We start from the raw sequence: 22,290 nt of genomic DNA on the forward strand, positions 1-22,290 counted from the left end.
GCAATACAGAAAGAGGGAGGGATGGGGGGGCTTTTTTTTTTTTTTTTTTTTTTTTTTAAACAAAGACACTGTTCCTGGATTCTGTTTGGGGGCTCTATCATATCCACCTCTGACTTGTATAGTAGGAATCTTATAAAAGTGAAACTCGACTCCTCTCTAGTTGTTTTTTCCCCTAATCCAGAGCCTCGTCGTTACTGAAGAGAGACGGGGGATTTTGCTACACTGACTTTTCAGATTCTCTTCTCCAGTGAATAGATCCAGTATGCCTGGGTCTAATGCTGCACTTAGTTTTTCAAGCAGCAGCACAGTGAATAGTGGCATACCCAGCGGGGGTTGGAAGGCCAGGCCCCTGGGTGCCGGTCTGTGGGGGGGAGGCACTGGGCCGGCCCTTCATGATGTGTAGGGTGCAGGAGGCTCTGAGGGGCACAGAGCCTCCTGTGCCTCCCACCCTCCCCCGACTTGAAGGGCTGGCCTAGAGCACACTTACCCACCACTCCAGCCCTGCAGCTGGCTCAGATGGGATGGCCTCACTCCCCAGCCTGGGAGGGTTGGGCAGGCCCTTCATGACATGCAGGGGGGGGGGGGGGCCGAAGCGGGAGCAGCTGCCCCTTTGCTTCCAGCGCTCAACAACACCCCCCCCCCCCCCATGAGGCCACCCCATCCAAGCCAGCACCGGGCTGCGGGGCTGCAGTGACGGATAAGTGTGGGGGGACACGCCAGGCCGGCCCTTTGCAATAGGTGGGGGATGGGGAGCGCAGGAGGCGCTGAGGGACGCCTCTGAGCGCCTCCCCCCCCACTGTGTCATGAAGGGCCAGCCCAGCCCTTCTCCCCGGTCCGAGCCGGCGCTGGACTGCGGGGCTGCAGTGGGAGAGGTGGGCGCCAGTAGTGTGTAGTGCTGATAGACCTCCCAACCACTTTTAAGGAGCCAAGTGAATTCAGGGGGTCTAACCAAGGTGCTTTTCATAAATACTCCAGTCAGCCCTGTGACTCTGCTTGGCCCCTCATAAAAAACCTGAATTTCTTTTTGACAGGCACCATTTGTTCAATCTATTAGCAATGTAACTACTTTATCCAATGCCAAGCATTCAAATACAGGTGTACTGTTTTTTGGAACAGATTGCCACTATTTACTGGTATCTGAACTGCTGGTTAATATTTAAAGGACCTGAATCAATATGCAAGTATTTTAAAAAGCAAAACTGCCTTTTGCTTAACTAGGTTATGGAGCAGTATAGGTTAGTGACAGACCCTAATAATATTCCACTGATGATTTGAAGAAGCTATTATATTTTCATTTTAAGAGTTAAAGTTCACATTTCAGTTATGCTAGAAAAATAGGCTAGGTGCAAACATATAGAAAGACCATGATCTCTCTCTGACAGTGGCTTTGCTTTTAAGGAGCTTGCTTTGTAATATTAAGGGTCAATAAGAACATCTGTTTGAAGCAATAGCAATATAGAGCTCTCCTGTGATGCTGCCTTTAATCTGGACTCTGTACTCGAACACACCACAGGGAGCCTAAGCAAGAGTAAAGGTGCAGTCTGAAAGCTTACCCGGGCAGGTTAACATCCAGGAGCAGATTTGTTTGTTTGTTTTTTTTATACCAAGGAAAAGGCAACCCTGAAATGCATAGTTAAGGAGAATCATGGCAAAGCAATTTCTTAGTTTTGCTTGGTTATTTGATAAATGAGAGAGAATGGTGCATGCAAGCATGTGGAAAATAGGCGGAGAACTTTCTAGTGACCCTTGGTCCCAAATAATTTTTGGCAACCCAATTCCATGTCAAATTTGAGATAAATTGGAAGATGCACAACACCTGTCTCTGGCCCATTCTCTTGCATCAGCACCAATTTACTTCTCTAAATAATCAGCACTCAACAATTGATATCAGTTAACTATTGTTTGAAACAGTGCTATGCTCTTAGCACTCCTCCTGCCCTTTAGTTTATCAAGTATCTGGTCACTTCTTGCAAGATAGCTAATCTTACTGCTTCCCAACAAAACAGTTCCTACAAACAATGAGTGAACCAGTCAGAAAAGCTATTCATGCAGAAAAGCTATCCTAACAAAATAAAGTTTTTATAGTTATGTCACTTGTAGACTATAATTCCTTGACTTTTATTTCTTCTTGTATTTCCCTCTCCGATATGTTTGTCAACTGATTTGTTCATGTGGTTCTACATCCAAATCATGACCACATATTTCATCCCATTCATTACTACTTTTTCATTCAGGTAGAGCCCCTTAGAAAGAGGGGCCTCCTCATCTTGGTGAGGGACAGCTTGTTTATCAAGTGCATAATCGCTGATGTCCACAATATTCATTTCTGTAGCCAATCTGGCTGGAAGTACCCAATGCAGCGCCTCAAAAACGAGGTCAGTTTGTCTGCTATTTACTTGTTGCACCTTCACACACTTTTTCCTGCCACGGAGCGGTAACGCAAGACAGACATGTGGATAATCTAAATCAGACTGAATGAGATCTATCATGGATACCCTGTTCACTTTTACTCCACTTCTTTCCCCAAAAAGCAGGTGTACTGTCTTGGTTTCTCTAAAATCTGTAGTAATGCAATTCTGCAACTCCCAATGTTCAAATATAGATACTAGGACAAGTGCTGCTTCCAGCAAAAGCTTACCAAATTTATACCAGTCCATGTCCTTAACTCATCTAGCCAAGAGAGCATCCTGGGATAGCAGTTCCCAAAAAACAAGTGTACAGAGTGGAACTCTCATCAAGTGGCAGTGTGTATCCTGGGATATCTAATTTCAGTTAAAGGAAGGAATAGCTTAACCAGTTACAGCAGTGTGGTTAGAAAAAATGTCGGGGATACAACACTTGTTCTGTGGGAAGGGCCAGACTTTCTTTTATTAGAAGGTGCAGTGGCTACAGTATGTTTATGACTATACAAGCACAGCAGATTTCCAATTGATGTCAATGGGATGTTAAGATCAAAAGGTGAAGTGTGGCATCATTGATTCAGTTGATTTAGCCATTAGTATCATTCACTAGGAAGATACACTCTCCTAGAGGACCACCATTATTTTTTGTTCTTTATTTCTCTTGCTACACTATCTTTGGAGTCTTTACTCTTTTCTTGCCTCCAGCACTTCCTAATTCCCAGCTCTATGGGTTTTACTCAAATTCTTCCTTATTCCATCCACAAAAACAATCAATGCAATAATATTAACATTTTAAATGTCATGAGGCTTTTGGGTCAACCTCTTAGTGAGCTTAATTGGAGGGAAAATAAAGGAAAGTTGACATCACACCTGCATTGTTTCAAGCTGCCTGCAAAGTCAGGAGAAAGCAGTACAACAGTTAAACTGGGTTCATATTTTAGTGTTTTCTTTGCAACAATGAGGTCTAGAAACTTGCTTCACCCCTGCAGATTCTGAATACACAATATAGGCAAAAAATCCATTCAGTGGGCTTGGTATTTGGCATACACTTTAATTCCTGTGGCAGGTTGGGTTAGAAGTATCTGACTTGGTTGCTAGAAGAGGTGGCACATGGTTCAGTGTCATCAATCATCAAAAAATCTGGTACATGAACACAAACCAAGGTTTTAGCCAATGATCAAGATGCCCTGGTTTGAGGCATGGTCCACCCTTGCTTTTTATAGGTCCAGATCAGGCAGCTGTCAGTGAATGGGAGATGGTCAACACCATTTTACAGAACTTTTCTTGTGCTGTAAAAATTGTTTGTTCTTAGATATGCAAACTCTTCGTACGAGTCATCTTTTACAGTGTGTATTTTGGAAAAATAAATCCACAACTAGGCAACACTGGTCAGGAGTGTAATGCACAGGATGAGTGGCAAATTGATGTTTGCTTAAAAGAGCACTATTTCTGCGAACAGAATGCCAAGTTAATGTCAAGAAAAAGTCCACCTAGAAGTTTGATTGCTGACTTTTTATGGTGAGTTTAGCACTGAGCAATAAAAAGTGTTTTCTTGGCACATGCTGAAGCAGATATGAATAGCAAGAAATTCGGGGGATTCAGTTTTCAGTATAGCAAGGTAGCAATAAACTCTTGAAAGTCTGGTACGTACAACCTTTCCCCTTCATCTTTCAGCATGAAGGAATTGAAAGGATTAAGCAATGCTTAAATTCTAGCATTAAATTAAGGATTTTTTTTTGTTTCTCAGACTTATTCTATCAAATGTCACAATATAATTTGAGAGACAAGGTGGGTGAGGTAAAATCTTTTATTGGACCAAATTCTGCTAGTGAAAGACAAGCTTTCGAGCTCCACAGAGCTCTTCTTCATGTCTGGTAAGAAGAGCTTTGTGGAGTGTGAATCTTGTCTCTTTCCCCAACAGAAGTTGGTCCAATAAAAGACATTACCTCACACATCCGCCTTTTGTCTCTCATATCCTGGGACCAACACTGCTACAACAATACTGCAAACAATAATATAACTCATGATTTTTGTGCACTTCTAAAGGAAAGTTTAAATTAATACCTTCTGCAGTGGCTTCTTTTGCTTGCTGTTGGTTAACTGTTTCTGACTGCTGCTCAAGTTCAAAGATCCTTGCCAACAGTCCCCTGACATATGCTTCACGCTGCTGGTCATATAACAGCCACTGCTGGTTTTTCTCCAGAGCCTTCATGGAGGGGAAACACAGTATTAGTCACATTTTTAGAACCTTACCAACCCATTTTCTTTCCAATACTCAAAAATACAGCCAAGGAAAGCTAGTTAATTTCTAGTCTGCAAGATCTAGTAAATTTGTTGCATTAAGTAATTTCAGTTTTATATTCACATCTCTGCTGCCATATGGAAAATGTTAAGTGAGTTTGCTGAAGTTCTTAATATTAGATTATAGTTTTCCACTGCAGCAGTTTGAATTTATCTACATCTGTACTTGTTCTGCTAGTACAGATTAGTTTATCTATTAAAGTAGGAAAGGCTACTTAAAGCCAGGTACTGAGGAGTTAATTTGAAATGAAAGAATAATTACCTAATACTTTTTGGAGAGTTTGATTTAAATAACAGTCCCTAAGGACAGAATAAACCAAAGCTAAAGTTTACATGGTCATTTTTGAACAGATTGTTCCACTTAAAAAAAAAAAAAAAAAAAAAAGTAGTTTGCAAAAGTGAAAACTTTGGATTTTTCAAGCTGTAATATATAAAATGCACCTTGTCTAATCAGTCCCCAAACATTCAGGAAGTATTTTCCTCTAAGAGGAGGTTATACATGAAAAATTAGTAGTAAATTAAAAGCTGAGCATATCTCAAACTCAAGCGAACAGCAGAAGGCTACTCACAAATTTAACTATGGAAAGAGTAATATTTCCATAATGTAAATTGAGATCCCCAAACATTGTGTTATCAAATTATATCATATACCAACACATCCAATCTTCAAGGTTTCTCTCGCCCATAGATTTAACAATATGTGTTTAATGAAAACTGTATTTGCTTTTTGATGCACTAAATATTGATATGCAACATCTCCCATTTACTAATTTCTTTAAGTGAAAAGTCTGTACTGTAAATATTGCAATATAGGGTGAAGAGCAAGAATACTGAAACTTCAGGATGTAAGTTTCCCTAAATGTACATCTCTGCCATAAAGAAAATTTTCTCTGTTTACATAGTTATCTCCCACAGAAACTGGTCTGCCAATACTGAAACCAATATTTCAATGTAATAAACAGTCCTCTGAATAGATAAGTGGGAAACATTTCACTAGATTTTGGAAAATTGTGTAATTTATGACACAGAATATGATAAACTTCAACTGAAAACATATTAAGCTACAGCTTCAGAGGGGACGTGGAAACATTCATATGTTTGATTATTGAATGTCCCAATTAGAGAGGACTCAAGTTTTAGTAATTCAGTATGTTAATATGCATCCTACCCTGTCCAAGATTTGGTCATAGTCCAGTTTGTTAGTCCTCAAGTAGAAAACAAAAAGTTAATTTTTTTACTTAGTCTTTTCCACTCAATGCCAAAAGGAATGTGTAAACATGGGTGCATAGTTTGAGATTTAAGTTAGCTATTGTTAAATAATGAAATTTTGTTAGTCAGGAAACCCTGTAAAATTAGGATGAGAGTATACTCGCCATCTGTTAGGAACAGTTGGCAGGGATTTCTGGCACAGATTTTAACTAATATAATATTTAGAAGTGTGTGTTAACAAAACTCAGTTGTCTAGATCCTAAGCTTACACTGATCAGCTGCTTGTTGGTAATACTGTATAGCTACATATATACAAAATTATCCAAACAAATTTAAATAGGAGATATAATGTTCCAGGATTAAGATAGCCAGGGTAAACTGCTATAGCCAGTTCAGACAAGTTTCTCTGTCAAGATCAGCCAAGGGTTGCTTATTTTATAGTGCAGTTTATAACAATGCATATTAAATGTCAAAAGGGGAAGTTTAATGTGTGCATGACATTATTTCAATACATAAAGATTATAAAATTAGTTACAAGGGTGCATGCATCACTATTGACTAAGATCTCAGATAAGATATCCTGGGAAAGTCCCAATGTTTTAACTCTAGTATATTTTGGAAATGCTAAATGAAGTCATAACAGATATAAGACCACACCTATTTTACTGTTTTAAAAAGCAGCAACAGCACAGTACTTTTTGGGGAGGAGAAGGGTATAAACTTACCTCCATTTTATTCATGGGAAAGGGAAGCAGAGCTGTGAAATTGACAAGAATGACAGCCAACAGCCGATGTCTACACAGACACTGCATCACCCTAACTACACTGACATAAACCTACGCCTCTCGTTGAGGTGGTTTTATTATGTCAGCATAGCAGGGGAGTTACATCGGTGGGAGGAGCATTTCAGTGTGTATGCATCCACTGTTTTGTTGACAAAACTATGTAGTGTAGACAAGGCCTAAGACCATATGAGCCGCAGCAGAGCCAATTTCTTGCTTTTAACCCAATGCTCAAACTTAGAGACAACACAAGCAATGTGGTCTCAGTTAATGGGTTTTCATATTTAGATCTGAACTTCCCCATTTCTGAACTTTAAGTAGGAGTTAAACATTGTATTTGAAAGTGCTTCCACTCCTCACCTTCCTTGTTAGCATGTAAGATTCCAAGATGGAATGCTTCCAAGGACCTGTCAGCAGATTCCATAAGTTTTTAGCAAGTTTGTCTTTGATTTGTGAGAAGGCAATGATTTTCTTAGTTCCTTCATAATGGATCACTGTCAACTTGATTTTTTCTTTAAGTGGGCTCATAGCTATTTTCTGATGGGCACTCTTATATGCCTGCATTTTTTTTAAATAAAGAGTAATTTAAATTGTATATGGGTTTGTTCTGCTCCACTAGTGATGTATTTTGGACAGGGCTGAAATCAACACAATGTGTTCAGGCTCCCCCTTTTTTCATTTGCACTCCTTGGTTCTCAGTTTTAGTGTAGCTATTACTGGCAAATACCCATTGACCAGGCCTGGAAAGAACACATGAGAGCAGTGGCATCCTAATAGTGCAGGAAACCTGAAGTACAATTGCAGGACAAAACTAATGAAACTGACTATATGCATAATGTTGTCAAAGGCACAGAGTAAAACTGCAAAAATAGCATACTATTCTTACGCCTTGCAGTTGTAGTAACCTCAAGGATTACTTTTAACAATTGTAGGTTTGATATTTTCAGTTGGAAATAGGTCTTTCAACTTTCATTTCAAGTGTGCTATGGATTGTTTACATTCTCATGCATCTTGAGATACTTACAATAGTGAATATACAATTTAGAATGTTATAAAAGAAACTTACATCTTTCAATTGTTTTTCAACTTCATTAAGATTACTTGGCGATGCAATGCAGTTCATTACAGCTTTCTGCAGACAAATAAGAATGTGTTAATCTGTTTTTCCTCTAGAAAAGTGTACTCTGTCAACTAATCTTATAGTCTTGTAAGACAGAAGCACTTCCAGTCACAGATAAAAACCAACACACATAATTCTGATGTCAGGAGGATGCCCAAAATACTCCTATAACCACAAATGTATTCCAAGTAGCAAACATTTTGATTCACATGCTTGTATTTGTCTGCAAAATGGACTTAAATTCTGTGGTGGAACCCTGGTTTCATAGATTTTAAGGCCATTCTAGTCCAACCTCCTAAAAGACACTGACCATAGCATTTTGCTTCAATTCCTTCATCATGACCATAACTTCTGGTTGAGTTAGCATATATATTAGAAAGACATCCAATTTTTGTTTCTGTGGCACTGCTGTGTTGTGCTGTAGCTTGTGATAAGGTAAGAAAATTGAGGGCTAGTTTAATATCAAAGTCAGTAAAGTATTTCTTGTTATGTTCAATTTTGTTCAGTTCTAGAGTTGTCACTGTGTTGCAGATTTTTTTTACTGATAATTCAGAACTGCTGGGGGAAGGTGGAGGTTTCAACAGCTATGAGAGGCTTTTTAGCACATTGGAAGGCACGGGAGCCAGTATGGGATTGTGGGAATGAGAGGGACAAAAGGCAAGGGAGGAAGGACATAATTAGCTAGGTGTTTCTGTAAAAATGATCAGCAGTAAAGTAGCACTGACATTTAAGCAGTCTGAGAGTTTCAGGGCTGAGACCCAACTATGACCCAACAGCAGTTTCATAGTTTATAGGCATCAATGAATTAGTTTACACTGTTCATATTTTGAAGAACCTTCCAACTGACATATACTAGAAGTTATTTTTTTAAAAAGATACAGGGGAGATTGTCAGAGGCAAAATATGTGAGCAGGACACCTAAATCCAATTTATATACATGAAGCATAAAATATTAAATCCTGAATACTTGTTACAGAGGTATTTTGATTAAAAACTTCTTGTTTCTATAAATATTAGAACTCAGTATCAATGACATCTGGACACAAGTATTTCCTCATTTTTTCCTAATGTTATACCTGCTACTCTTACACCACCTAGCAGTTGTAAGAAGCATTACAATACATATTTTCAAGCTTTTGAAGACATCCAATCAAAAAGTTTGTCTTTTATAAATGAAGTGCAGAAAAGGTAATTTGAAAGGAGAAGACTTCTATTAACACAAAATTATTTTGGTAATGAGTCTGCTCCACAGATAAAACAATCCCGTGTTTTTGCAACAATTGCTTCTGTGGTAGTTAGTCTGTTTCCATTCGGAATAACTAGCCAAGAACATGTGGGGTATTGTTTTAAGATTTCTGACAGAAAAAAGTAATCTAGTGGATAGGATATTATTCCACTCTTATCTGCCCTCTGGTACTTCGTATTTAAGATTAGGTAGGAATCCTTCAGATAACTGACTGCTAAGTGGATCTCTCAGCTATGGTTCTGCAGGAAAACTAGCACAGACTAGCAACAGAATAATTCTTGGGTCTATGACACAGCTGTAAAGACACTAAAAACTGGCTGCTGTAGGCACAAAAATTCTTTGCCCTGGCTCTCCAATGGATGTTTACTTAGGATTTGCCATCCTCAGCAGATCAGGCTTGTTGTTAAATAGGATAGCTCCTTACAGGGACAAAGTCTATTGCTAGTTATTTCCACTGAAGATTTATGCTGCACACAATGTAGCATGAGTTTGTTAAACAAGACCAATGCAAAAATAGTATCTTTCCTGCAGGCAGGCAGAAAACGCCACCTTCTTCTTTCAATCCTTCCCATTTTGTTGCAGAAATGCTAACTAGAGTTTAACACTGAAACCAGAGATATTTGGATCCATTGTCACATTATCCAGAAGAAAGGAAGCAGGCTACTGCATTTAACCATAGCCTTAAGCTGTGCACTTACCCCTGAGAATATCATGTTGCAGCTGCCGAACCTGGAGGGCATGAAGATGTATGACTATAGCCAAGTTATGACACAGAATGAAGTACAAGCTCCTGGCCAGCTGTGAATTGAAAGCTGCATTTTTGGAAACAGTGGCCAAGTATTCAGTAAGGAATCCTTAAGGATCCCGAAACTATGAACTGTGCTAGGTAACGGCAGCTTTCCTCAGTAGGTCACACTAAGATAATGGTTACTATTCAAAATACTATTTTTCTTCCCGCTGATTTTGCTCTGATTCACATTGTCAGTTACTTTTAATCCAGGAGCTGATCTGAGTTAGGCGCATAGATATTTGGTAGTGCAATTTTTACTTTGGAAGTAACTGAGAACTGGGCACTGTCAGTGTCTTGCCTGGCCTCAGAGAACATTGTAGGTATGTTGCACTGCAATGTAAGCCCAGGCTTATTGTCAGCAGACCCTGGGCTAGAGAACCCAGGGCTTAAGCATCTACACTGATTGTTAAATTTACATTAAGAATTTTCTCACATGGCCTCAAACCTGAGGCTCCAGTGTCCACAGTGCAGCAAACAGACCCAAGTCAAACCAACCATATCTGACTCCCTAGCACCCTCTCAAAATGTGGCCACTCTAGCACTTTGACCATGGCGCAGTGTGGGAAAACTTGACTGTACACCCTGCATGTTACAGGAAACTTGAACAGCCCACCAACACATCCTGCTGAGCAGTCATTTCGGTCTGTGCACTCCCAGCTACCAGAGCCAACAATATGGAGGAGGCGCCTTTTGAAGAACTCCTGTTGCTTGGGCTTTCACTCCTGTGTCTGGGAACAGGCAGAGCTTCTGTGAGATGCTGGTGGATATTTCAGACACACAAAAGGCACCTGACAGAGCTTATTATGGAGGACAATGACAAAACAGACTTGAACTAGGTGATGCTGCTCATGACATGCAGTACAACCACTGATGCCCCGCTGTAGGTAAGTGATTCTGGAGTAGTGCCACAAGCACAGACTGATGGGATCACAGAGTCATGAAGATCTGGGATGACCAGCAGTGGGTCCAGAACTTTCACATAAAAAAGCTACATTTCTGCAGCTTTGTGAGTAGTTTGCCCTGACCCTCCAGTGTAAAGACATGAATGATAGCAGCCATCACAATCTAGAAGTGAGTTGCTATAACGCTCTGGAAGCTAGCTACCCCACACTTCTAAAGGTGGGTAAAGTGATGGTAGAGGTCTCGGAGGCAATCAGGCATGTGGCTTACACCAAGGTGGCAGACATAAAAGATATTCCTGAACTATTGGCTTTGAGAGAATGGGATTTCTGTATTGCACCAGGGCCCCTGATGGGACTCACATGCCCATAGTTTGCCGTCTTCAAGGAGCAATACATAAACTGCAACGGCTACTGCTCCATTGTTATGCAGGCTCTTGGGGACCATAGACGTGGTTTTATGAATCTCGACATGGGTTGCTCTGGGAAAACTCATGGATGCCAGGGTTTTTCCACAATGCAGGAGTCTATATTCGTGGACAGGCTCAGACACTATTCCCACCAACTGACATTGTCATAAACAGAGTTACTATCCCCACCATTATTCTGGGAACCCCACGTACATCTTTGCCTTAGCCCATTAAACTGTATCCTGCTTTCAGAAGCCCTGGCAAAAGACAGTTTAATGACACTCAGCAGGTGTAGAATGTGGTGCTGGCAGATTGAAATCCTATTGGCGATGTCTACAGACACATTTGGATTCCAGTGTCAGTGCACATTACTGGGGCTTGCTTTACTCCTCACAATTTTTGTGAAGCCACAAGTGAACCATTTCCCCCCATATTGACCTATGACAGCAAGGGGCTGCTGAATCTGTACACATGGCCAGCAAGTGTACCACAGCTGGATGCACCCAGGCAACAAGTCAGGGCTGCTCCATGCTCCCACATGATGGGCTTGCATGGCCCAATGGAAAGAGGGAGACCAGTATGTTTATGTATGTGCTTGGGTGGGGATCGGACTCGTTGATTGTGGGGTGATTGCCATGCAAATACTTATGAATGACACGACCACTTATCAATAGGAGGGTAGGGGAGAGGATCAATTCACAGTATGGATTGATGTAGACAACTGTATTGAGAAATAATGTTTGCATACAAATTCCTAGTTGGCCTTAATCACGTATTATTATTATTTTAAGTACATACTGTATGAAGTGATACAGCGATAGCAGTAACCTTTCTTGATACAATAGAAAGCTTATTTATAAACATGTATTAGAAAAGTACAACATTAACCCATTGGCAGGCAGACCAACTGCCATTACCACACCAAAGCACCAGTAACAAACTTAAAAAAAAAAAAAAAAGGGGGGGGGGGAGGCGGGGGGCATGAACAAGAGCAAAGCTATGTAGAAGATAGAAACCCTGTACAGGGGTATATCCCATCCCCTGCCCTGGCATTTTCATTTCCCTTCTTCCGTTTGCTGCACACTTGGCACAGGGGTGGAGGCACCCACGGAGAGGGGGTCAATATGGAGGAATGCTTTGGTAGAACAATTTTCCTCCAATCTGCTTAAGAAGAGTTTCTTTATAATATTAGGGAGCCCACACTAAGTTCAGGGGCAAGTTCAAAGTGGTATGGCATCAGAAAGATAGGATATATACAGAGTATTATTCAGAACACAAAGCTTCCTTTGAAATCAAGAGTTGGGACTGATATTTGTGTTCTTATTCAAGGATTTGGCACAAGCCAAGTTTCCAAGAGTTATTCAGCTAAAACGTTACAAATTTAGGGTGAACAGCGCCATCTATTGAACAAGAGATGGAAAAAAGTCTTCCATCCCCATTCCCACTGTGATATATCAAGGGCAGAGGGTGGCAGGAGAGTGTGCGAAGGGAGGTATATCAGCCCCAGGATGATCAGGGCTTTATTCCCTGCAGCCTAATGGGAGTCATGAGGGGGCAATTAGGAGCCAGCTGGGGCCAGTTAGTAATCAGCCAGGTGCTCCATAAAAGGGCTCCGCCCCCAAACACTCAGTGCACAAGGTGGAGGAAGCAGAGGTGTTGTGCTGTGTGGAGCGGAATAGCAGACCGAAGTAGCGAAGTGTGGGAGAGCGGAGGAACCCTGAAGCGAGGTACTGAGCCCAGCAAGGGGCGGTAAGGACATAGGGCTGGAGAGGCTAGAAAGACTGAGTGGGGAAAGTAGCCCAGGGGAAGAGACTGCGGCTTCAAAGTACAGAGCCAGCAGTATACCGCTGCGGTTCATAGGGCCCCTGGGCTGGGACCCGGAGGAGCGGGTGGGCCCGGGTCCCTACCCTCTCTCCCCCAGGGAAGACGGGGTGACAGGCACTTTCCTGGCCCCCCCAACAGGAGCGAAGCACGAGATCCACTAGAGGGAAGCCGGCCATTGGCCACACCACCAAGACTCAAAGCACACTGACAATGTTGATGGCTGAGTTTTGCCAACTGTATGTGCATGCACTTCTTAGTTTGTACACATGCTTTTCCAATAGTGCAGACATGACAGGAATGGGAACAAAATACAAGGGGACTACCTGCTTTTATAAAGCTATCTGGACACACACTAGTTATTAACCATTCTAAAAGTAAGCAACAACTCACCATGGCATCCCTGCTATCCACAGCTCTAAAGGGAAGGAGAAAACTGGCCCTTAGCATAAGATTTTCAACAGTAATTACCAGGCCTAATACACAGAGCATTAATCAAAACCTGGACCCAGTTTTCAAATTAAATGTGGATATACAAAACATAAGAATTCCACTCTTCAAGGTGAAGAGTGGAAATCTCCTAAATTCAGATGCGAGATGGCTGCCACTTCACCGTAACTGTGATGTACCTTTAAGAAGTCCCCCTGTGGCCCAGCAGCATACGATTTTGCTGGACTTGAGGGATCAGTTTTGTTGGTTTGTGAAGGGAGTAAAGCTCGGAAGGAAGGAATAATGTTAAGTATTAATGCATCAACTAGGGCTTGGAAACAACAGTGAAGTGTTGCTGGGGAGGAGAGAAGACAGTTACCGTAAGAGGCTATTTCAGAAGTGCGGATGGAGCTTCCCCCCTGTTGGAATGAGCACTGCAGGATAGGAAGAAGAGTTGGATATTATCTCCCTTGTGCCAGGGTTAGAATTTCAGCAGAGTAGGGCTTTACTTGGAGGAGGGGGAAATGGACCTCTTATCCCTACAAGTTACATAGGAAGGAGTAAATAATTTGAAAAACAGAGTGAGAACCTCCGAGTTGACTGGAAGAGGGTGGACAGAGATAGAATGTGGGCTTCACATACACAAGGTGCAACAGAGTCAAGGATTGTGGAAGGTCTAGAGACTTTTTTCCACAGTCCTAGTGGAGTGATAGTGATATAAGAGAGAAGGAGCAATAGCAATGGTCCATAAAACTAGGTTTAGGAGGAGATGACTTATGTCTCATAGGGAAGGTGAACAGAGTTTTGAAGTGAGAGGCGCCTTTGGATTCAGAGAGGGATCATTAATGGATCTGTTTAAGGATTTCTAGCCTTGGCAAGGATCTTAAGATTAGTTACCACATTCCCCCTCCTCCCCCCATTTCATATATTTTTACTAATGGATCTAACTGCTAGAGTGTATAAAGCATTGATGTTTAAGCTCTAATAGTTCTCACAATACTGTAGTCACTTGTAAACCAAAGAGGAGGCAATGGCAGCACAATCAAATTGATAAAAAAAATTTCCAATCCTATATCAGGTACCCTACCTGAGCTATATATGCTTTACACTTTGAAAAGGTGATGTTTTTGTTTGTTTTTACTGGGAAGTCAAAGCTCTTAGAATGCAATCTCTGAAAAAAAATGATTTCCAGTTTAGTCCTTTGGGAGTTGTTCTTTACATTAGATTGAAAAGATATAGCTGTTTAGCTAAAGTCATTTAATCCTTCAGCTGCATTCACTATAAGAAGCAGCTCTGTTCTTCAAAAAAAAAAAAAAAAAAAAAAAACATTGCTGTATACATCCAACTGTAGAACATTGCCCATAGCCCCCTCCCCCCCTTGCAGATTGAAGAGGATTGGCCTGTCTTCTTCAGTTAGCACAGAATAGTCACAAACTGTTTGTGTGGCTTATATCACATACCACAGGTGACCAGTTCTCAGAATTGGATCAGCAATAAATAAGAATTCTTAAGAAATGGGGGAACTCAAAATATGTTTGTTTTTGTGACCACAACAGGGTCAGGTGGGAATTAGCATTTCTTTAAAAGGCAGTGAGAGATTGTGCTGCCCCTCTAACAATCTGGGAGCATGTGTAATTCTATGGGCAAATTAACAATAAAAAGGTAAAGGAAGGTGTCATTTGATTCGTAAAAATCTACAGAATCATAATTTCAATGGTGTCACTCTGAGTGGCATGGGCGGGGATGGGGTGGGTGTGACTTGCCACCCTGCCTGCCCCTTTCCCCGGCTCCCAGCTCCAGGTCCTCCAGTTGGTGGAAATTTTGATAATACATCATTGGAAATGAGCCATGTTTGGTACCAGTGTATTTAAATGATACCCAACATGGCAAACCTCTAGAACAATTATGCAAGTAAATGCCAATGTTTTTTAATTATACTTTAGAGGCATGCCCTCACAAACTTAAATTAGGACAGCACTGTCTTATCTGTTAATGCTCAGAACGATACCCAATTAATTTAACATTACAGATTAGTGTAAATGGCAGGGGAGCTTTGAGCTGATTTGCCATCATTGGCAAAAAAAGCAGCAATTCAGTGGAATTGATGATCAGCTTTGTTTATTATATCAAAAGAAAGTTCTAATAAGACACTGGTTAAGATATCACCATCCAGCCAGAATTACTGGAATTCATCCACAAACGGCACGCACACAGAGTATAGAACAGCGGTTCTCAACCGGTGGTACGCGTACCACCGGTGGTACTTCGAAGAAGGCTGGGTGGTACGCGAGCCGTACCGTGCCGCCGCATCGACCGCCGAAAGTCCCCCCCCCTCCACCGCCGCGAAACCCCGCCACCGCCGAAAGTCCCCCCACCCCAGCGAAACCCTGCTGCCGAAAAGGAGCAAACGGCAGCAGGGTTTCAGCGGAGGGCATTGTTCCCCTCATGTAACCCCACTGCCGCGGAAAGTCCCCCCTCCCCCTGCGCCACCGCCACAAAACCCCACCGAAAGTCCCCCCCCTTTTTTTTCCCCGAGTGGTACTTGGGTCAGGTACAGTCAGGTCAAGTGGTACTTTTGTGCACAATAGAGAGCTACAATATCACAGAATGGATCAAGCAATTTGATGAGGTTGAATCGACAGAGCAGCCAACTTTTGGGATTGCACGGCGATACATGAAGTTGGTTGAGTGTTTGCTACTCTTTAAATTGATCTGTCAGGACTGCTAATTGGAATTTGTACCTCACAGCACTGGAAGACTTCATAAAAAATTTTTTTGCTTTAGATTTAAGCAACTGTTCTGCAATGATTGCCTGGTATCTTGCTGAAATCAGAGATTAGAAAAATCTGACTGACATATGGGAGGAATTTCAAAAAGAAAATTGGGTTGGTACAAGGTTGCCCATTCCCTCCTATGCATTTGGTTCAGACCAAGGCTTAAAACCTGAAAAGAGCAAGGAAAATTATTGGGGGGCAGGTGGGCATAGAAGCATCCAAATGCTCTTTCCTAGTTTTTCTTAAGTAACCGGGCACCATTTAGACTCATATATACTGTCAAATGCCAAGAAGGGGCAATTTTAAAGCTACAGAATGAGCTTACTTGCACTTTCAACTCATTTGCGTATGTTCACTGATATTATGACGAAAGCACTCTTCAGTGATGAGATAGCTAAAGATGTCATTTGAATGAATACTTGGGGATGGATCATGACTTGTATGAAGAATTCAGAACCCAAAGAATTTCCAAGGCTCTGTCAATCCATGGTTTTCAAACAAGAAGAAAAGATTAAATCTGTGCTCAAATGCAAAGAAAGTCAGAGTGAAGCTGGGAGGGACTATTACAAAGCTAACTGCAGACAGATCATTCTTTGCTCATCTCCTTGTCATGTCCAGATCTCAGCTTGATACTGATCTACGTGAGACTCTGGGAAAGTACAAGTTCTCCATGGTACCACGACTGCTTTTCGCTTGGCACATAATCATTGTTCTGTCACATTTGAACTTCAATCTAATGAATATCTTGCATAGTCTTCCTAAATTAGTACCTACTGATAACATGACTGGTACCTTTTGCCCCCAGAAGTCTTTCAGAGATTTGGCTGATCAATTCATTATGAGGCTACAGAGAAAAATATTGGACTTATGACAAAGTTCACCTTGTATTTGATATATGCAGAGGAATTAAAAATATTACCAGAAAGAAAGACTGTGATAATGCACCTGTCCAGTACAAAAAATCATTGACTCCACATGTCTCCAGTGTCACAATGAAAAATCTGACTTGATACTTGCATGAAAATATTGTAGACAGGAATGTAGGCAGTCGGATCTTGTCAGAGCACTTGTGGCCAGGCCTAGCAGTCAGGAACTGGAGTCTGGAACAAGGCAGGAGGGCAGGAACCAGGAACAGGAAGGCAGGGCTCAGGAGTCAGGGAAGAAGGCAAGGTCCAATGTAGCAACTAGTCAGGGATTCACCTAGTTGCTCAAACAACTTCTTGTGCATCCTTCTGGCTTAGATAATGAATGACATCGCCTCCAATTGGGAGCTTTGTGGTGGTGCCTATGGTGAGCAAAGGTCCGCCAGCCCACACTCCCTGCTGATACCAGTGGGAGTGGCTGCAGGCTGGGAGTGGCTGCAGGCTGCCTGGGGACCTAGATTCCAGACCCACAGCCCCTCACAAAAGGATGAGTTAATTGCATACTTTGCTGTGAAAATGCTCCAGCATGTGAAATTCTTCCAGCAATTGTTCCTGATCCCATGGAGTAATGAAGCTGCTGACTTGCACAGTTCAGTGGAATTTCTTTGTAGTTCCCATGAGAAGGTTGACACTAAAATTACTAAAAATACTAAGATTATCTTGCATGCCATCAATGCCACAGAGACAGATGCTACTATATTCTGGATTTTTGCACAAGACACTGATGTTCTAGTGCTCTGAGACTCTGCCTATGACTTCCATAAGCTTTTGGTTTTGTGTTTGCTGCTGAGAAAAAGGATTGCTGTATATCCCTCAGATATGTGTTCTTATCACTCAGACCACTGAAAGCTGCCACACTGGTCAGGTCTCCATGTCCTTTCAGGATGTGACATTATTGGAAGGATGTCCGGAAAAAAGACTAGATTAATTTACTGGAAGGCATTTTATTCAGCCTCCCAAGAAGCTCTCCTCGCTCTGAAGGTGCTTGAACAGCTGGGCCAGTCACTGGTGAGGTCATAAATGCACTGGAGGAGTTTATATGCTGATCTTACCATTTGAAAGCAACATTACAACATTTGCAGAATTACATTGATGGACATTTTCCAAGAAGCAGATAAAAAGAGAAATTGCCACTGACAAGGGGTGAATTTATACCTTTTAGCAAGAGGGCAAATGATCAAGAAATGGAAAGGCTCCGGGATGATCAAGCATATCCAAAACTATCATCTCCTATAGAGCATGGCTAGGTCTTGGAGGATGGACTGATCAGTAATGTGTGAAATACCATGCACTCCAGAATCATTTGATGAATGAATACTTTCAGTCCTACATGTCAGGGGCAGCTTCCTTAGGATTACCAAAACAATTAATTTTTAAACATTTTTCTCAAATATTTATCTACATAATTATTCTAGGGTTCTCACATTTGATACCATTGTGTTCATGAGACAAAGGCATCATTCCAAAACCCTAACTCTACTCATTTGTGATGGCAACATGTTATCAACATTTCCACCAACCAGACGACTTGGAGCCAGAAGCCGGGGGGGGAGACAGTGAATCCTCCTGGCCATAGCTGCAGAGGGTAACACCATTGAACGTAGGATTCTGTAGATTTTTTTACATATCAAGTGACACCTCCCTTACCCTTCTATCGCTAATTTGCCCACTGAATGAGATTTTATTACATTACCCTCCCAGACTAAAGAGGCATAACACAGAAGTTCAGTGAGAGGGGAGCCAACGTGGCTTTGTCACCTTTGTGGCCTGGGGATTCCAGGCTGCTCAAACACTTCCTGATCAGTGTCTCAATTATGACCACCTCCCTTGACTGCCCTATGAATTTCAGACATGCCAGAATGGCAGATGTGGCATCCACTACAACCACAGCCCCTCACTCCCTCTGATGCCTTCAGCCACACACTCATATCACAGGGCAGTGTAAGCTGCCTTGCTCAAAGCCTGTGCTGGGGAACTCCTCAGATAGATATGGAGCTCTTAGAGACCTTTATAAGTTGCTATGGCAGCACAGAAGTACTGCTTGAGAGAGGAGACTCCAAATGGAGCTGGATTACTCCACTTACTGCTATAGTACAGTGTTCATACTGCCCTGTGTCCCTTTATATCTTATGTTGTAGTATTGTCATAAGACCTTTTAGAGAAAGGGAAGTAGTATATCCGTGCATCTGGCTACAGAATGGATTTCAGTGCTTAACAATAAAAAATTCTAAAGTAAACTTAAATGAGTAGGGTATTTGTTCAACATGTACCTGGGATAACTGGAAGGTGCTGGCTCTGTTTTCAAGTTCAGAGCATCTTGCAGTAACTGTAGATAAATTGTACTTCAAACGGTCCATCTCTTCTGACAGGGCATTAACTAGTTGTTCTCTCCTCTCTGCTTCCTTTGTTTTCTCTTCAAGTTGACCAAGTAGTGAAGTGACATCACTACTTTTATTTCTGGTTTTAAGCTGGTCTTTTAGGTTTTGGATTTCTTTTTCCTTTACCCCAAATTGGTGGATATATTTTTCCTTTTCAGTTTCAAGGGCAAGTATTTTCTACATGGAGCAAAATGAGAGTATAACTACAGATAATCCAATAAAAAATTACTACACAGAAATGTGATGGGAAGTCCACAAGAGTCCAAACTGATATTCACTTCTGAACGTTGAAAGACCAACTTTTAGTCAGTTGAGAATATTAGTTTTACTCTAAATAGAGAAGGCTACAGAGGTTACCTGAACATTTAACACATATGCAAAAATTTAAGTAAAAAAATTAGTGTTACCACTCAAGACAAGCTAGAATATAGCTACAGAATGTGAAAAAACACAGATACTGATTGAGTCTCCAGCAGATGTAACCATGGAAATGACATGAGCAATAAAATCTCATTAACTTGGCAGGTACCCATACTCCTATTATTCAAGTATAAGGCACAGAAGAAATTGAAAAAATTATTCTTCTAAATTATATAAATTTTAAAGCATGTATACCATGAAAACTGCAGAAATCTTTGGGGGTGAAGCATTTTTCATTGGCACATTTCTTGTCATCATAGCTACTGCATCCAGTAGCATTTTAGAGGCTGAGAAGCTCTTTTCAAGGGTTTCAATTTCAATAGAACACAGTAAATGGAGCCTTTCCATGTGGCAATTTAGCTTGCCAAAAACCCCAACACACGAACAAAAAGCATCTCCAAAACTACGCCAAAATAAATTAACAATAAAAATTGGTAAATAATGTCAGTGAAGAACAGCTGAGAGTGTGACTCTTAAATCTTGTATCCAGAGTTTGGTTTTTCAGCTTTAAACTTTGCTTCCCTCAACACTATCTTTAATTGTTGATGACTGACATTAGATATTATAAATGCACTTGAATGGGTTTTACTCTGTGCGTGTGCATCATTTCACTTTTGTACAGGTTTCTGTTTATTAGAAGCAAAGGTTCAAGCCCAGATACTTGAAACTATCAAGCCACTGAAAAACTGAAGCAGAAGTGGAGAGAGTGTAGAGGAGTGGGAACTTTAAGGTGGCTCACTCAAAGAGAGACACTGGTGAAGCTCACACACATGAAGCACCTATTGGGATCATGTTCTTTCACAACAAAAAGGACACCCATTATATTTCAGTCAGAGACATTGTGCCACACAGGAGGGACATAGCTTGCAGCTGATGGACTGTTCTTCTGGTTCAAGCTAGCAAAGAGGGCTTGAATGGAGCAGGGAATGGTTCAATGGAGCCACAAGGCTAAAAAGCAAGAAGGTCAAAAAGCCTAGCTGTACCTAACAAAAATAGCACAAACTATTTAAGCTAGTTAATAAAACTGAAATAGATCAGCAGGAGCAGCAATTGGCATCCCCAAGTTCCTGCTCTCTGCCTATGGTGGCACAAAGACATTTTATGGTGGTTGAGGCTGCATTCCCTTAGGTGAATCTGAATGGGAGCAGAGGAGCACAAAAATACAAACTAGGTGCATGGACATGCTATCCAGCAAGTTCTCATCTCACTCATCAAGGATGCTTATATCACCCAGAATAGGGATCTCCACAGGCAATGCTCAAATTAGTGACTTTTTTGATTACTGAAACAGTATTAAGACACAACAGGACACGTTTTATTGGGCTACTAATTGAGGCTCTGGGTATTTAACCACTTTGTAAAATAACCTGGAATTTATTAGTGCAGGCACAACTGACAAATACTTAAGAATGGGTGTACTGCATTAAGACTCTATGGTTTAAAAATAATTTTAAAGTTACAGGAAGAATAATCATGTGTTTTATAATATTTTATCTGTTGAGAAATGCAGTCCTTGAGCAAATATGGCACCATAGACAACAAGCCTGAAAGTCAGTGTGCTCATTACCTCTAAAAGTCTATTCCTTTCTGCATCTGTCATTTTGCTTTTCCCTTTAATAATTTCCTCCATTGACTTTTTGAGGGCTGCATTTTCTCTCTTATACTTCTCCAATTCAGTCTCAGATTTGGAATTACCAGATTTGAATCCCCACTTGCCAATAATTATATCTTTAGTGGCCTTTGATGTCATCTTCCAAGTGTTCTGTGAAAAACAAACAAAATAATCCTGTAAACAGTGGTCCCTTCCTGTGTTGAAAATTAAAGATTCCAGAGACCTAGCAAAAATAACTCTTTATACAAGTTTCATAAAACATGGTCTAGTGGTTAAAATTCAGGACTAAATCAGATTGTGTTTTATTCCTGGGTGACATTTTAGCACAGATTGAATGAACCGGTTTCCCTATTTGCAAAATGAAGATAATACTGGTTTTATCTACCTCACAAATGTTGAGAAGCTTCACAAACATTAGAGAGTTAAGTGCAGAGTTTCCCAAATACAAGGTACTATAGAAGAGAAAGGCATTTTTAATATCAGCTATTTTTCTATAGGTTATCATTGATAGCAGGACCTAAAAATCCACATCTCCCAGTGAGAGAGAGGACCCAATACATCAGCTTCTTCAGATTAAGCTTTGATTTCATTATTAAGTTTTTTGCCCTTATGATTGTAGAGGTAACCTTTCACATGTGAAAGGAGTGAGAAGTGATGCAGTGCTTTGGTCTTGAATCTTTGTCTGCCACCAAAGGCCAGCTATAAGTTCATCTTGTTGTAGCAAAAATCCTAAATGCGGCACAACCTGGATTCAGGCCAAGACATGAGATGAAA

The 22,290-nt window shown here is 41.1% G+C and overlaps 1 protein-coding gene across 2 annotated transcripts in view; it reads right to left on the reverse strand.

Annotated features, from left to right (window-relative positions):
- CEP55 (centrosomal protein 55) overlaps nucleotides 1-22,290 on the reverse strand; it is a 34,916-nt gene that overhangs the window by 10,180 nt on the left and 2,446 nt on the right. For both annotated transcript variants that reach the window (XM_067552974.1, XM_067552975.1), the window contains exons 2-5: nucleotides 21,472-21,666; nucleotides 19,377-19,661; nucleotides 7,761-7,826; nucleotides 4,467-4,608 (exon numbers count right to left, since the gene is read on the reverse strand). In XM_067552974.1, the coding sequence (XP_067409075.1) occupies nucleotides 4,467-4,608; nucleotides 7,761-7,826; nucleotides 19,377-19,661; nucleotides 21,472-21,654 (676 nt within the window). In that variant the 5' untranslated portion in view covers nucleotides 21,655-21,666. The remainder of the gene's footprint in view (nucleotides 1-4,466; nucleotides 4,609-7,760; nucleotides 7,827-19,376; nucleotides 19,662-21,471; nucleotides 21,667-22,290) is intronic.

The sequence above is a fragment of the Emydura macquarii genome, unplaced genomic scaffold, assembly GCF_026122565.2.
Source record: "Emydura macquarii macquarii isolate MOO-44397 ecotype Brisbane River unplaced genomic scaffold, CSIRO-AGI_Emac_v2 contig_1390, whole genome shotgun sequence".
Taxonomy (NCBI): Eukaryota; Metazoa; Chordata; order Testudines; family Chelidae; genus Emydura; species Emydura macquarii.